Raw genomic sequence first — 16,084 nt, 5'->3', positions numbered from 1 at the left:
TAATGACAGCAGTAATGACATCATGTTGATGCTGAGGATGACAGTGGGGACAGTTTTATTGGCCGAGTTTTGTTGATAACTGTCCACCAGTGGTCCTTGGCGTCAACACCACCAGGAGCCCACAGCTGGGGTGCCGTGGGGAAGGAAGCCTTGTTCAGAACAGTGCGAACGGCTCTGCGAGGGTGCAGCTCGGTTCTGAAGCAGCACAGCTGTGGGCAGCCCTGGGGTGGGGCGGCCTCGCTCTGTCCTGGGCAGCCCTGGGGTGGGGCGGCCTCACTCTGCCCCGTTCCGGGGAGACGTCCTCAGCGCTTCAGCTGCAGCTGGGGGAACCGTCTTCTGCCTATGGGGGAAAAGGGAAGTGTGCTTTTGGAGGCAGAGGGGAAAGTCCCCACCCTGGTCTCTGATTAGTCTGTCCTCATGCAAATGAGGACTCCAAACTCTTGCAGTGTGATTGGTCTAAAATGCCCTGTTCTCATAGGTCAAAACAGAAGCACTCTAATTGGTTGGCAAAGATGCTGATGGGGATGCAGCTGCCCATCTCTGATGGGAGAGAGAAAGTCCCAGCCCTGCTGGTTGGAATACAACCCAGGAACTCCTCCGTGAGGGCTGGCTCAGAGGGCCACAGTGCAGGCGGGCAGTTCAGGGCCGTAGAGGCAGGTCAGTCCGCGCACAGGCAGACGGTTCAGGGCCGGCTGCCCCCTGAAGGGAGGCCCTGTGCAGAAATGGCTGCCAGACTGGTTTTGTTGGTCTGCTTGCTTTTAATTTGGGCCCCGCTGGCCACGTCCAGGAGGCAGCTCCCCTCTCAGCGTCCACACCACTTCCTGTGGACGGGCGGTGTTCTCGGCACTGTACGTGTGGCTCTCGCAGCGCCCCTGTGCTGCGGGCGTCGTCACTGTGGCCGGGAAGGGAAGCCAGGCCCAGAGAAGTGAAGCCGCCGACCTGAAGTCGCGGCTGGGACACAGAGTGGGGCAGGCAGAGCCCTGCTCCTCACGGGCGCTGCCCACCCCCCCCATCCTCGGTGGTGGCGTCGGGAAGGAGGGGCCCTGGTTCTGACCGCGCCCTGGGGGTGTCCCCGCTCTGGGGCCTCTCTGACTGACAGCAGGGAGCCCGTGGCCCGCCGGAGCCTCAGGCAGAGCCGCAGGTGGCCGCGGTGCCCTTGCCTGTGCTTAGTCTCCGCCTCCCTCCTGGACGGGTTCAGTCATCCCCTGCTGCCCACTGCGGCCCCTGCCCACCACCCTCCAGTGCACCCCTCTCCGGCCGGCCGCCCTGCTGCAGTCCCTCTCTGGGGGACCCTTCTCCGATGAAGAACTGAGCTGTCACCCCCCGGCCCACCCGCACTCATCAGCTCCCTGCTCCCCACAGGGTCACGGTGGGGTTTTGGGTGGGGGGGGCCTCCCTGGGAGTGACATTGGAGCTGACCGAGGAGGTAGGCGCCCAGGGGAAGTGGGGTGAGGAGGGTCCTGGGACGGGATCGTGGGGGTGGGGAGAGCCGGACACGCGAGGAGCACCGGGAAGGCCAGAGGGCAGAGGGTTCCGACCAGGTCGGTGCTTCATGGGGAAGCGCGGGGCCAGGAACCTGGAGAGAGAGGCCCTAGGGAGGTGGACTGAGAGGCCCTAGGGAAGGTGGACTGAGAGGCCCTAGGGAGGTGGACCGGGCGTGGTGGCGAGGCTCCGCTCAGGACGGCGGTGGGCAGCAGAGCCCCCCCCCACCCGGGGGCCACGTCACACTTGCGAGCTCCCGCACCCTTTATGCACACTCCCGTATTTTTTATTTAAAGACAATAGCTGTGCAAATCTTTAATGTAAACAGTTTCATTCAGTGTTATGCTAGGCATTGGCAGGGAGTATTAATCATTTCTGTTGATGTTCTTTCTGCTTTGAAGGGGTTTTTTTTCCATTCAAATCGAGCCCCTTTTAAATACGGCTCATCTAAGATAGACGGTGTTAGACTTTTCTTCTCATTTGTATTAAACATCTTTTACATGGTCTTTAAACTAGAGATATTCAAAATAAGAGCTGTTTTCTTAATTTGCATATTTCTGAGGGTGACTGTCTTTGCTTTGTGGAATCTTTCTGCGAATTTTTATTCGTTGTTTCTGCCAGCTCAGAGGTCCTGGGTTTGCTTGTGTTACCTCGTTTTCATGGAAATGCACAGTGAAGCTCAATTAATTTTTTATGCGAACTTAATCCCAACCCTCAATAGGCTTGTAGCTCTGATGATTATCATTTGTTCGATAACCGCAAGGATAAAAAGTTCCTCGCAGAACGTAAAGTTCGTTATTACAATTTAGCAGATTCAAAACTACGTGAGGTCAGAAGTGATCGCTGGACTTCTGCTACAGCGGGCCACCACGCTGGGCGGTGTGGATGTTCGTACCAAATCGGAGCCTTTCCGCGGGCTTCTTTATTCCCCCTTTTAAGTAGTTCTTGGCTGTTTCCTCCCCTCTGCACCTCCGCGGTCACCCTTTTAATCGAAGGCGCGGGGATAACCCCTGTAAGGAAAGGAGGGCCCGCCCCTGCCGCTTACCGCTGCCCGAGCGGCCCTGCACTTCCTGCGGCTCGGACCAGGGGGCGCCCTTGCCCAAACCCCCCGGGGCTCCCGTCACCCCGTCCAGAGGATGGCAGCAGCCTGGCCTGGGACGTGCAGCGCCCTCCAGCGCCCTCCGCCGTCGGGCCGGGCGTAGGTCCCTTCCCCGCGTCCCCTCACCACCTTCTCTGCTGCCGCGCTGCCCAGCCGGCTGCAGCTCCCAGATGCGACACCGTGTCCCTGGCCTCGGCCCCTCGATCCCGAGGTCCCCTCCGTGGCAAGGCGCCGTTCTGGGGAAGCCTGGTGCACGCTGGACCTTCCTTTCCCTCCGCGCCCGCGCCCGCGCCCCTGTGCACGCCCTCTGACGAGCCCCTCCCCCCACACCCGGGCGGCTGCGGGGACTTGCTCGCCTGGTTCCGGGGGCACTGCCCACGTGCTGCTTTTCGCTCTGAAGCCACGGCCTTGCCCTGCAGACCCATCCTTTTCTAGATCATGAAGTTCTTCCGGTCAGAGGCTGGATCGATTCGAATCAGCAGCCCCGGAGACAGGGCCTGGGGCCGGGGACTTCGAGGTGAATGCGTTCACCAGTCACGCTAAACAGCGCAACCGCACTCTCCTTGCGCAATGAACTTTCCACAACTCTGTGTTGCCCGATCATTTCACCCTTTTATTTGGTAAATGAAATTTGGTGAATTTATTTTTCAGCTGTATTAAGACGGACATTTTCAGAATAAATATAGGTCCTCTACTGGTCAAGTCCAGAAAGGTTCAACGTTGAAATTCAAAAAGACAGAATGAGTGAAACAACTGGTGACCTGGGGGCGGGGGTGGGGACAGTGATAGGGCCTTAGGACCGGGCTGGGTGGTTCCCAGGCAGATCCTTCGGCTGGGGAACCGGCTGGGATTGGACAGAGTTGGGGACGGGACAGCTTTGGATTGGTTGTCACAGTGACTCAGGGTCTCAGTGACCGAGATGGTGGCCTTGATGTGAAGTAACTCTTTAGATGGGTTCATGGTCTCACCTTCTGGAAGCAGCGTTGGGTTTTCCGAAGAGGACATTTTTTTACGTGATGGAGCGACCCCCTCCCCAGATGCCTGGGTCTTGCTGGAATAACCTGGCGGGTCTGGGATGGGACCCGAGAGTCCGTGGTTCGGGCAGGCTCCCAGGCGGGGCCCTGCTGCTGTGCGTGCACGGCACTCGCAGGAGGGAAGGTCCGCCTGTCGCCCCGCAGGGGTCCCCTGCAGCACCCTCACCTCCCTGCACTGCAAGTAACAGAGCGTAATTGTGTATAAAAAGGACGGGAACAGCAAGCAGGCTTTCACAGGGAGGAACCAGCAAGTCCCCGCGGCCTCCACTCCGGGGCCGCGCCACCGCGGCGTCCAGCGCCGTTTGCGGCGGGGTGAGCCGAGGGCCTTCCACACCCACTGTCACGACTCCCGTCTGCACTTCCGCTTTTTGCGGCAATAAAACCCTTATAACTAAATGACAGTGCAAATGACAGCACAGCAGCACCCTAACGGTCTCGGCGCTCACCCAGAGGTGCGTTCCTCCAGCTCTGCCTCCCATAAAAAACTAACGGTCCATAAAGCGTGCGGTTAGGTTGAGCTATACCCAGAGCAGACGTGGAAGGTTTTAAGCCAGACTCGGCGGTGGGCGCAGCGTGTGCCTGATGAGCGCGTGTGGAGTGTGCAGCGCGCCGGAGGCGGCCGTCCGGCCCCGGATTCCAGGGTGCGCGTTGGGGAGAGGAGAGCGTTGTGCTGTAACGTGGTTATTGTAACGTGGGTGCGGCAGCCTGATGCCCATCCTGCGCTTCTTTTTAAAAAGTTTTTTTTTTAATTTATTGACAGAGAGAGAGAGAAACATCGCCTTGTTGTTCTACTTACTGATGCATTCATGGTTATTCCCGCACATGCCCAGACCGGGGAGTCGAACCTGGTGTTACCTTTATTTCGTCCTGCGCTTCTTAGTGAAGGGTTTGATTCTGCTCCCACGGGTCCTGAGTGTGCCGTGTCTCCCCAGAGACAGAGGGACTTTCCCGAGTGCTGGACAGCGGCCCTCCCTGGGCTGGGAGGCTGCCCCGGGGCTCGGCAGCGGAGTTCCGGTGAGCTCTGCGTAGGCACGCTGCCGCAGTGATTTGTGCTGCTCACGGAGTCTTCCTGCAGACCGGTTAGCGGCGCTCTGCAGGGCAGGGTCGGACTTCTGTGGGGCTTCCCGGCCTCCTCCGCCCCCGGGAAGGCTGTGCCTCCGGCCGCTCAGGACACTGGCCGTCTGGGTCTCCAGCAGCCCCTGCTCCTGGGCACGGACCCACCTAGCAGCCCAACAAGAACTCTGTATCCATTTGCAGCTCACATTCTGCCCTACTAACGTTCATGCTGCTTGGCAATTACTGCTGATCTACACTGCTGATCCAGACTCACCGTGGGCCCCGTCCTCGCACGGACCAGAGGGTTGGGAGGTTAACCCGACAAAGCCAGTCCGTCACCGGGTCCTGCATTCCTCGTTTTGCGGCCAGTCCTATTATGCTCAGCGCCGGAGGAGATTCGAAACTTGGAGGACGGGCCCTGGCCGGGTGGCTCGGCTGGTTGGAGCGTCGTCCTGCAGCCAGAAGATTACGGGTTCGATTCCTGATCCGGGCACTTGCCTGGGTTGCTGGCTCAGCCCCTGGTCTAGGCACGTGCGATCCCCAGTCCAGGCGCCCGTGACCCCCGGTCCGGGCGCGGACGAGAGGAACCACTCGGTGCCTCTCTCTCACGTCGATGACGTTTCCGTCTCCCTTCCTGTCTCTCACAAGCACCGAAACGGTGTCCTCGGTAAGGATGAGGAAAGGGTGAAGGACAGGGAAGGGCAGCCAGTGGGCATCTAACGCCCCAGACCAGTGGCCGTAGGGAAGGTACAGTTCGGGGTCACGGAACTCCCCCGGCGTTGCGGGCCAGGACACCCAGCCCAGAGAGGGCCCGCGCCCTGGGGGGGGGGGCTGTGAAGTGACGCAGCTGTGACTGCCGCCCCCCGGTCCGTGCGTGTAGGCCCCTCGTCCTGCCCAGAGCCTCTCCACCGGGGGACGCGCGCCCGCTGGGGCCGAGGGCAGGGGGGGTGGGGAGCCGGCAGCGCTCTCACGAGACGGGCCCAGGGTTGGCTCTCAGGCGCCGAGGAGGGAAGGCTGGCCTGCGGCTCGTGTGCCTTGGGTTCCACACAAGTTCGGTCCGCGGGTGGTCGTGTCGCCGGTGGGTCCTCACCCAAGGCCGTCGTCCACCGACCGGAGCCTGGGGCAGCCTCGCCGCTGGTCCCCGAGTGAGCGGGTCCCAGTGGGGCACGGCAGCGCCGGCCCGCCGCCGGGGACCGACAGACGCCAGGCTGCCTGCGCCGAGGGGACCGCTCGCTCTCGTCCGTCGCCCCCACAGTCTGTGCCGCAGATGGCACGGGAGGGTCTTCGGGTTCTCTCCGCGTGGGGTGGTTCTGTCCCCGCGGTCGTCTGACTGTACTGGCTCCTGGTTCCCTGCGGCTGTCTCCTTGTTGCGTCACAGTGCAGACTGCACTCGTGCCTGCTGCACGAGGTGTTTGCAGGGCGGGTTTCAGTCGGTGGTGATAACATTCACGCTGGGCGCATCGTTGGACTCGGCCCAGACCCTCTGAGACACCTGCCTGGGCTCACCCGGGTGGGGCCCAGATGCGGAAATGGCTTGTTTCCGCTTCCCGAAGTGCTGAGTGGCTTGGGAGTGCGGCTTTTGGGGGACTTGTGCGGAGTAACATGTACAGCAAAGTGCCTGATGTCCCATTTTTTAACAAGTTTCACAGCAGATGACATCATAGAATTAAATATGTCTTGTACAGATTGGGAGTGGTGGGTAGGGACATTCTTCCCCCGTCATGTAGTTCAGTTAGTATTGAACTAAGACCCCGCCATTCGACTCCGGAACTTGGAATTTCAAACTTGCACTTGTAGTGTGAGTGTGACACAGTGACTGCAGGCTGCTCTGGAGACACCTGGTAGTTCCCATCCGTGGTGTCCTGTATGAGGTGGCTCCCTCGTGAGGCGACGCACACTCATTCCAGTGACCCAGTGGTTGTTGAATCGCCCCCTCGTGTGCCGTCCTTCCCGTCCTCTTCTCCCCAGCGGACGGACAGGACAGAAGGGATGAAGCAGAGGAAGGGACGAGTTGAATCTCTTCACGGGCACGGCCCAGGTGGCCGGTGAGTGAGGCGTACTCACCTCCGTCCATCTGGGTGAATCATGTCATCGCCACGGCTGACTCTGAGTAGCCCCTGGCAGAACTCAGATACCACGGGGCATTCGTTCTCTCTGCTCAGCAAATGTTTACCGAGTGCTCCCCGTGTGCCAGATGCTGCTGGCCTCGGGGTTCTCGCAGAGAGAGACGGAGCTCCTGCTGAGATGATGTACTAACGCGCCGGGGAGGAGTTCCACGAACTTTCCGGGAAGATCAGAATTGTTTGACCCCGACCCTGACCTTTACACGCGTGTAAACGAGCTCGGGGGCGCGCGGAGCGGTGAAGCGGTGGGCCAGGAAGTGCCGCGTGTTCGCCGTCGCCCGCGGGTCGGGCGCTGCTGCTGGGGCGTGCGTGCGTGTGGCTGGGGCTCCAGGCCTGGCTGTGCCTCTGGCCAGCCCCGGAGCCCTGGGAACCGGACAGCGGCCCCCGCCCCAGCCGGTGCCGGCGGCACCAGCGTCTCTGTGCGCGGGGTGGTCCGCAGTCTGTGTGTGACGGCCACACTGGGAGCAGCTGGGCGGGCCACACCGCGTCTGCACCCCGGGGTGTTGGGCGGCCGGGCGCCTCTGGGGGCGGCTTCCATGAGTGTCGTTCCGTGCGAGGGTCGGGAGGCGGGGGTGGCTGCGGGTCGCGACCCCGGGTTTATAAACCGGATAGTGACCCGCCCCCACTCTTCCGAGCGGCCACTTGGGTGCCGCCCACGTGTGGAGACTCAGAGCACCTCCTCCCTCAGCCGGGCCACGCTCTCCCCTGTCCTTGGGCTCAAGTCACCCGTCGCCCACAGGAGAGGGCGGGACCGTCGCCTCACTTCATGGGGTGCGGACCGTCCACCGGAACAGGGCGGGGTCCCCCACCCTTGGCTTCCGGCCAGCGAGCTGGAAGTTCACAGCAGTTCTGGGGACGCAATTCTGTCATGTTGTGAAGTCACAGATGCTGACGCGTGCCAACAGGACCCGCACCCGGCAGATCGCAGGTGCGTGCTGGTGCCGTGTCGGCAGCCTCCGTGCCCCCGTGCCCGGAACCCGGGTGGAACTCGGGCTGTGGCCCCGGGCTGGTGACTTCTGGGTGCCCTCACCCAGAACGGCCCAGGTGGGCTGTTCACCTGGGACGGGACGGGCGCCAGGCCTCAGCCCGACGGCGAGGCCCCGAGGGCTCCCTCCCGCTCGGCACTCCGGGAAGGGCAGTGGTCCGGCGGGCAGTGTCCGTGCCCGTCCCGCGGCTGGTCACCACGGCCGCTGTGTGTTCTGCAGCCGTGGGTGCTGTGCTCCGCGGACGCGTGGGGGCGGTTCCCGAGGCGGAGAGGGAGAAGCGGCTTCTGCCTGTGGTCCGGGTGACGAGGCCAGAGCATCGCCTACCGGGGGGCCGTGGGGGCCTCAGACGTTCAGCAGGGAGCTCCCCGGGTGTTCGCGGGGTGCTGGCTTCACAACACGGCCGTGCCGCCTCTCTGCCCTGAGGGTTCGGGGTGCCCGCGTCGGACAGGGAGCTTCCTGGGGAAGCGCGGCCACAGTCAGGGTGCAGCTTGGATTTCAGGGCGTCCGAGGGGACCCCTTTCTCCTGCGGAGCAGGGGTCATCGAGCTGGTTGGTGCCCAGCACCCGGGAGGGGGGGATGCTTGAGTTGTGAGGACCTGTGTGCTGTGTGAGTGAGGCGTGGGGACCCGTGTGCCGTGTGAGTGAGGCGTGGGGACCCGTGTGCCGTGCGAGTGAGGCGTGGGGACCCGTGTGCCGCGTGAGTGAGGCATGAGGGCTGGTGTGCCACACGAGTGAGCTGGTGTGACTGCGGGTGGGGGGTGGCATCACACTCAAACCCTTCAGGGCCTGTCATGGGGGCGCCTCCTTCTCTCTCCCCCCCCAAACCGTGGACAGCAGTGACACGCCGCAGCTCGCCTGTGAAGGTGGGCGTCAGACTGCTGGGCAGTGCGTCTTCGCGGGTCTGGAAGCGTCCCCCGTTCACCTGGGTGACAGTGACCGACGGTGACGGGTGTTCCTTGTTCCTCCAGGCTCCGTCTATGAACCCCTGAAGAGCATCCACCTCCCGAGGCCCGACACCGGGACCCTGTGGGACCGGCTGGACCGCTACTACGGCATCGGTGAGCAGGCCGGCGGCCCGCCCGGGGCTCCTCGCTGCGCCCGGCGTGCGGCACACGCATCGCGTGGGGCGTTGTCGTCCTCTTGCTGGGACGCTGCGGGCGTTCCGTGCCCGGGCGGCCCTGTGTGCCCACGGCATGTTGGCGCCGGGCCTGGCGGGATGCGACGCGTCATGGCCACCGCTCAGTAAGCTCACCGCTGTCGCCACCGTCTTCCGTGTGCGTGCGGCCGTCCGGAGCGTCCCCGGGGGCGGGAACCCGGGGCTGTCCCGCGGGCACTGCGGGAGCGCTCGGGCCGTCTGCCGGCCCGCGGTTCCCTGTCGCCCCCGACCTCACGTCCCTTTCCAGTTCACGGGGACCCAGGAGGACTCTCAGGGACTGTGTCCCATACGAGGTCCCTGTTTCCTCGTTGTTGGGTTTTGCCGGCATCGGCCCGGAAAGCTGCGTCTTCTCTGCGGGCGCGCGGCTCTGCTGGTCAGCCCGCCGGGCGGGGGGGCCTGCTGGGTGTTTGTCGGTCTGCTCCCTGTGCCGTGTTCCCGGTGCAGACGGCAGGACACGAAATCTGATTTCCGTGCCCCCCCCAAGGCAAGGGGTTTTCGTTTGTTTGCTGCACCTTCACGTAAAGCCTTAATTCCTCTGGTCAAGGTGCTGGTGGGAGTTTCAGGTGGCCCCTTTGCCGCCTTTGTGGCCACCCCGGAGGGCTCGGCCGGAGCGACTGCACTCGAGGAGGCCGTTTCTGCCCCTGCGCTGAGAGCCGCGGGGCCGTCGGAAGGGGCCGAGGCCGCGGGAGCCCGGGACGGGACGTGGGGGGGCTGGGGGGGCGCGGTTCACGCTCTCTCTCGCCTTCCGCTGCAGTCAAGTCCACGCTGCTGCGCTACCAGAGCCCGACCACGGGCCTCTTCCCCACGAAGACATGCGGCGACGACCAGAAGGCCAAGGTGCACGACAGCCTGTACTGCGCCGCGGCGGCCTGGGCGCTGGCGCTGGCGTACAGGTGAGGCGCTCTGCGTGCCGTGTGACTGGGCGCCCCCCCCCCCAGGCCTCTCGTCCCCCTGCGGGTCACACGAGACCGGGTGTAACGGGTGACCCGGATTTCTCATCTCGGCGAGGGGACAGCCGCCCCCACCGGGTCAGGGGCGTCCGTCAGAGGGAGGGGGTGGGGACTGGGCCTTGCAGAGGGTGGCAGCTTCGCTCAGAACCGCACAGCCGTTACGGCGGAGCCGGGCAGGCCGATCCCCGCCCCCCGCCCCCCCACCCCAGTGTCTCTCTCTCTGCGCTTCCCCGGGGGTCGCTGGTTAAACCTGGTTGAACGTGGAATCGTCCTGTGAAGGAGAACAAATCCTCGTACAGTCGAGAGTTTCTCTTCACTGATTTCGTTACCCGCCGAAGCACCCAGCGCGGCCGGGCCCTGGCCCGTCGTCGGTGGTGGGTGGCCCGTTTCAGCCGCCACCGTCGCCCGGTGAGGTGTCCGAGGGCCCGTCTTCCCAGGGGGACCTGCGCCGGTGCCTCTGACGTGGAGATTGTATCTCCCACGTGAACACGATTCCTTGGTCTGAAATCCCCGACCTGTTGCGTTTGTGAAGGGAAAGCGAATGGCGAGATGGCCTGGAGCACACTTGTCCCAGGTGTCACTGCCAGCAGTTCTCCCCGCGGCCCGAGGGAGCGCGGGGTGACGGTCAGGCTGCCCCTGGGCCTGGGTGCACCGGGCGCCGCGGCCCCTCACCCCGGGCTCAGGACCGAGAGGAGCGTGGCAGCCGCTCGCAGCGCACGGCTCCTCGCTGCGCGTGACCAAGGGCGTGGGTTGGAAAGAGCACTGTGAAGTGTGTGTTGGGGGTAACTGGGTGAACTTGACCCAGAGCGTGCATTAGATAGTACGGCGTCCGCAGCACGCCCCTGGGTGTGACCGTGGTGGTGGGTTCAGCAGCAGAATGCTCTTGTCCTTGAGAGACACTTCTTTACTGTGTGGGGCTGACGCTGCTGGCAGTTTTCTTTCAAATAGCACAGAAAATAAATGAATAGAAAGAGAATGCAAGCTGGTTTTCACAACTGGTAAGTCCAGGTGAAAAGTAAAAGTTTTATTCATTATAGTTCCTTTTAGCTTTTCTATAGATTTGAAAGTTTTCTAAAGGAAATGTGGGAAAATTGCTTAAAAATACAAGAAAATAGAATTTTCCCATGAGAATTTACACATCTGATACATAGATCACATTAACAAACAAAAAAAGGATAAAAAACATATGGTCTCAGTAGATTCAGAAGAGGCATTTGACGAAACCCAACATTCTTTTTATAATAAAAACGCTTGGAAAAGCGGGAACCGAAGGGGCACATCTCAGCGTAACAAAGGCCACAGGTCACACGGCCACGGCCAACATCAGCCTCAGCGCCGAGAAGCTGGCAGCCTCCCCTCTGAGGTCAGGACCGGGACGAGGGGACCACCGTCACCACCTGTGTCCCACACAGCGCTGGACGTCCTCGCCGCAGCGGTCGGATGGGGGAGAGGAGCAGAAGACGTCAGGTCGGAAAGGAAGAGGCGAAACTCTTACTATTTGCAGAGGACGTGATGCTGCGGAAAGAGCACCCTAAGGACCCTGCCGAACAACTGTCAGAGTGAACACATGACGTCGGTGCAGTCGGAGGGAGCGGGACCGACAGACACCCAGGGATCGGCTGCGTTTCCACGCGCCAGTGACAGACGGTCGGAAGAGGGAATTAGGGAAACGACCCCATTCACAGTGGCGTCGAACAGCGTAAACTACCTGGGAATAAACGTAACCCAAGAGGAGGTGCCATGCGGCAGTGGCCGAGGAAGAAAGGTGGTGCCCTCCCGTGAGACGCCCGTCTGTCCCCTCGGCGTCACAGCCATCGCTGGCCGAGGAGTTGAGTGCGTGACCCTTGTGGGAGCCGGTGAAGAGCGACGTCACCAGCTGCCACTCGGACGCCACCAGACACACTCGAAGTGTGCCTGCAGCGATGCGCCAGGGACAGGATTCGAGTGTCTGCCCTGCTCCCTGGTGATACATTTGTTAGTAGGGAATTCCGGTTTAGATGTAGAATCAAGACTTCATGTCATAGAGATATCCGATCAATACTTGCGTAAAACCTGTGATCTATAGATTGACTAGAATTAAACTTAAAGTGGTTTCATTTATTTCTTCAAATTAAAGCTATTCTTCAGCTCATATTAAAACTTGAATTTGCATACAGATAGCTTGCTAAAAAAAGCTGGCTTGTCAGTCCTGGTGGAAACTAGAGGAATTGTTTTGCTTCACTAGATTTATAAATAACGTCTGACGCCCAGACGCTTCTACTCACGTGCGGCTGCCCCCTCGTCCCCTCCCGCGGAGGAGAGTGTCGCAGGCGTCCCAGCATTTGCAGGACCAGCAGGACCGCGCCATTCAAACAGAGTCTTCATCGTGGCTGAACTCTGCCGGAGTATTTCCATCCTGGTTTAGTGCTTGTTGAAATCAGAGGCAGAGGGTTATCTCAAAGACAGTTCCAGAAGCCCTCCGTTTTATTTTGCTCTGAACTGTGATTGTGTTTTGGATGAGGCGGGATGGGTGCGCAGCCCACTGCGTGGGGCTCACTCGTCCCCAGCTGCACTGCCGCCCCCGCTCTCCTTGGCCTCCGGGGGACCCCTCGTGTCTGCCACGGGGGTGAGGTGGAGCTGCCCCGCCCACGGAGGAAAGCAGGGGTGCCGTGCCCACGGCGGGCGGCCTGCCTTCTCACCGGCCCTCACCACGCTGTGGCCCCCAGTCTCCCCAGCGGGGGTGATGAGGTCCCACCGGCCCACTGGTTGAGGAGACGGGGGACACTCTTTGTCACGTGGGGATGGTCGCCAGACGTCCTAGGTCAGAGTCAGTGAGACGAGGAGCGAGCTGCTGTTACTTTTCAGCCCCGGGGCCTCTCGTCTGTGGTGGGGGCAGAGGAACCCCTCGGCCCCAGCCAGTAGTTGAGTGTTGGCTGCCCTTTCTTCTCAAAGACCAGCGATGTGGACTGTGCTCAGTCGACTTTAAACGGAGACCTGAGAATGTGCAGCTTCCCGCCCACACCTGCCGTGTGTCACCCGGGATGTGTGTTTGGTCGCAGGTGTGGTGGCTGCAGTGCTCACCTTCCATCGGTCATCGATGAACTAATAGTGAGTGGGGGGGGGCGAGAAGGCCGTGCTCCCCTTATGCTGCTCCTCCTCCGCTCCAAGAGGCCACTGCGTAGCCTGAAGGGATTCTTATTAAAAATTGCCTCTGCCCTGCAACAGCGAGTTTAAAAAACTCTTTTGATAGACTTTTCCAATATAGAAATCTCCTTTAAAACTTCAGCCGAGTCAGCGCGGAAAATATCGTGTGCTATTTTCGGAGCGGCTGGCCTACTTCCCCCGGAGAAGGAGAAATCTCCACGAGTTCCATCGTGGGGTCCTTTTTCTCTTTCTGCGGCAACTCTGCGCCCGCTGGGAAAAGGGGAGTTTCACTGTGATGCCGCCAGAGCCTGGGATTAGCCGGACAGTGAAACACTTCATTATCGGGAGCTCTGCTCCTTCCTCTGCCCGCTCCCGTGACGCGCTATCTCGCTCCGCAGGCGCCTGGACGACGACCAGGGGCGGACCCACGAGCTGGAGCACTCGGCCGTCAAGTGCATGCGCGGCGTCCTCTACTGCTACATGCGCCAGGCGGACAAGGTGAGAGCCGTGCGCGCGCGCGCGCGCGTGTGGGCGGGGCCCCGCGTCGTCCTGCGGGCTCGCTCCCGCAGGGCAGCTTTCCGGAAGGAACTGCATCCGGGGCGGTCGGGGAGGTCCTCCCCCAACCCCCGCCCTCCCAGCGTTTCCGGCTTTAAAGTGCCGAGACCGCAGAAAGGCCAGCGCGCCAGCCGGCCGCGGACTGTTGTCCGGGCTGCGGTTCCCGTGTGTTTGGCTTCTGGCCTTTGCCCGGTGCAGACGCGGTCTCTGGGGACCTCGCGGCGCCCACAGCTCCGCCCCGCGTTGTGCGGCCCGGGAACGGCCCCATCACGGCGCCCTCCGCACACACGGGCACGCCCCGGCGGAGGCGGACGCCGGCGGCAGAGCGCAGCGCTTCGTCTGCGCGACGGGCGGGCGGGCGCCGCGGACTTGGAGGACGGCGGGCCGCTCGGGGTCCTTGTGGAGACCAGCGAAACTCGGCGAACCGCGGAGCGCCACGCAGTAAAATGAGCCGTGGCCCTGCGTACCGACCTCCGCGCGTCCCCAGGTCCTGACAGCACGTGCCCGCAGTCGTGACGCGTGTGTCGTGCGTCCCCAGGCCACCTCGGCCAGGGCGGTGGTGCGCCAGCGGAGACGCGAGCGGGCGGGCGATCCTGCCGGCAGTTTTGATTGTGTGGCATTCCTATGTTTTTATCACGTGCTGATTTATGCTTGGAAAGGGCAGCAAACGGGACGGCCCACTTGCTTCTTACGCCCATATCTGAAGTTAAAGCTTAGAAAGAAAGTCATCTCCATCCTGCCGCCAAAACGCGGCAGCCAGAAGCTGCCACTCGGCAGCGGTGGCCGTATCCGCCAGCTGACCCCGGAGCTGCTGACGGACCTGTGAGTTGCCCGCCGGGAGCCGGCTCTGCAGACCGTCGTCGTGAAGGTGTGTCAACGCGCTCCGGTTACACTCGTGTGTCACACACATGGAGCGACCGCGGCCGAAGCCCCCGCTCCGTGTGCGCAGCGTGCTGTCCGGCGCCGTCGCAGACGTGCTCTGCGCTCCCGTGTGGGGCGGTTCGGGGGCCACTGGCCACGGGTGGTGCTGAGCACTCGGAGTGCGACCAGCGTGACTGCGGGCCGAACCTCCAGAGTTTACTCAGCTGTGATTTAATCGGCCCCCTGCAGCTGGTGGCTGCCCTGCCGGATCACGCAGCTTCTAGAAGCTTCTAAAACTGCAGTGGGCACAGGCACTAATGAAAACAACGGCCAGCAGAAACCGTAGAGGGGCCAGCGACCCCGATGAGAGTGTCTGGAGGGGACTCTGCGGAAGAGGAGGGTTGTGGCAGTGGGGCCGAGCCCGTGGCTCTACGCAGCCCCTGCAGCTCCTGCGGCCGCGGCAGCCCCGGTGCTGTCCACACCTCCTCCCTTTCGGGGATGGGTCCATGCTGTTGCCCTCACGAGTCGTCGTCGTCACACGTCACTCGGCTCAGCCTCTGCCCCTGCGTCCCCAGCCCCCCGGGCCCAGCCCGGCGCCCCGCACGCAGCTGGGGCCCAGGACCTCTGCCTCGCTGAGCCGGATGGTGGGTGGGCCTCATAGAATTGTTGCCTTAGCAACGAGAGTTTCGGCGGGGAAGTTGGAAGAGGCCTGCTGACCGGGGCTCGGGCCGCACTCCGTGGTCCGCAGAGGAAGAAGCCGCCGGGGAAGGCCGGAGAGCAGACAGGGTCAGGCTGCAGCCCAATGCCCTGGTTCTCCGGGTGCCGTGGGGCGCTCCCCAACCGCCGCGCGGCGGGGCGCAGGCCTGGACTCCTGCCCCGCCGGGCGAAGCCGCCGTTCGCTCTGAAGTAAGAGGCGGGGCACCCACTGTCACCGCGTGGGCGTGCTCCCCGTCACACCTGAGTGGCCGTGAGGTATCAGCGAAGCATTCCGCAGTTGTGCCCCCTCTGCTCAGCTGGCAGTCACGGGTGTTGTCTGGTGTGTCTCTGCAGACACAGGAGCACTTGCGTGGTGTTCTGCCCCCCGCGGGTAAGCCGCGACCCCCTGCTCGGCGGCCGTCCCTGACCCTGGGCACGCGGGGCCCCGGCCAGCGCTCTGAGACCCCCCCTTCACCCGCAGGTGCAGCAGTTCAAGCAGGACCCGCGCCCCACCACGTGCCTGCACTCCATCTTCCACGTGCACACCGGCGACGAGCTGCTCACCTGCGAGGAGTATGGCCACCTGCAGGTGGGTGGGGCCCCATCCTCTCTGGGCACCTGTGCACAGAGCGCCTTCCGGGCGGCTTACGTGTCTTACAGGTTCCCTCAGCCTTCCCGCGTGGAAGGGGAGAGCCCTGTGAAGCGAGGGGCAGGGTGCCAGCCACAGGCCGAGCTTGCTGCGGTGGTCGCAGTGTCAGGGGCCGCTGGGGGGCTGTGGGAGGGCTATCAGGCAGGGCCCGCAGCGACCAGGGCTCCCACTCGCTGCCACAGCGGGGAGAGGCCCAGCGCTCAGGAGCGGGGGCTGGTGGGGGGGACAGAAGACCACTGGCAGCGCTGTCCCGGCCGGGTGGGGGCCCTGCCGCCTGGCGGTCCGTGTTGGCACGGCCGCGCTCAGTGGAGCGAG

General features: G+C 62.8%; 1 protein-coding gene across 4 annotated transcripts in view; it reads left to right on the top strand.

Annotated features, from left to right (window-relative positions):
• PHKB (phosphorylase kinase regulatory subunit beta) overlaps window positions 1-16,084 on the top strand; it is an 80,916-nt gene that overhangs the window by 5,838 nt on the left and 58,994 nt on the right. For all 4 annotated transcript variants that reach the window (XM_045818666.1, XM_045818663.1, XM_045818664.1 and 1 more), the window contains 4 exons: window positions 8,748-8,837; window positions 9,690-9,828; window positions 13,407-13,506; window positions 15,602-15,709. In XM_045818666.1, the coding sequence (XP_045674622.1) occupies window positions 8,748-8,837; window positions 9,690-9,828; window positions 13,407-13,506; window positions 15,602-15,709 (437 nt within the window). The remainder of the gene's footprint in view (window positions 1-8,747; window positions 8,838-9,689; window positions 9,829-13,406; window positions 13,507-15,601; window positions 15,710-16,084) is intronic.

Source organism: Phyllostomus hastatus, unplaced genomic scaffold (genome assembly GCF_019186645.2).
Source record: "Phyllostomus hastatus isolate PE091 unplaced genomic scaffold, TTU_PhHast_1.1 phas_scaffold_345, whole genome shotgun sequence".
Lineage (NCBI taxonomy): Eukaryota > Metazoa > Chordata > Mammalia > Chiroptera > Phyllostomidae > Phyllostomus > Phyllostomus hastatus.
The sequence above is the reverse complement of the archived record's forward strand: the minus strand, read 5'-3'. Positions and strand labels throughout refer to the sequence as shown.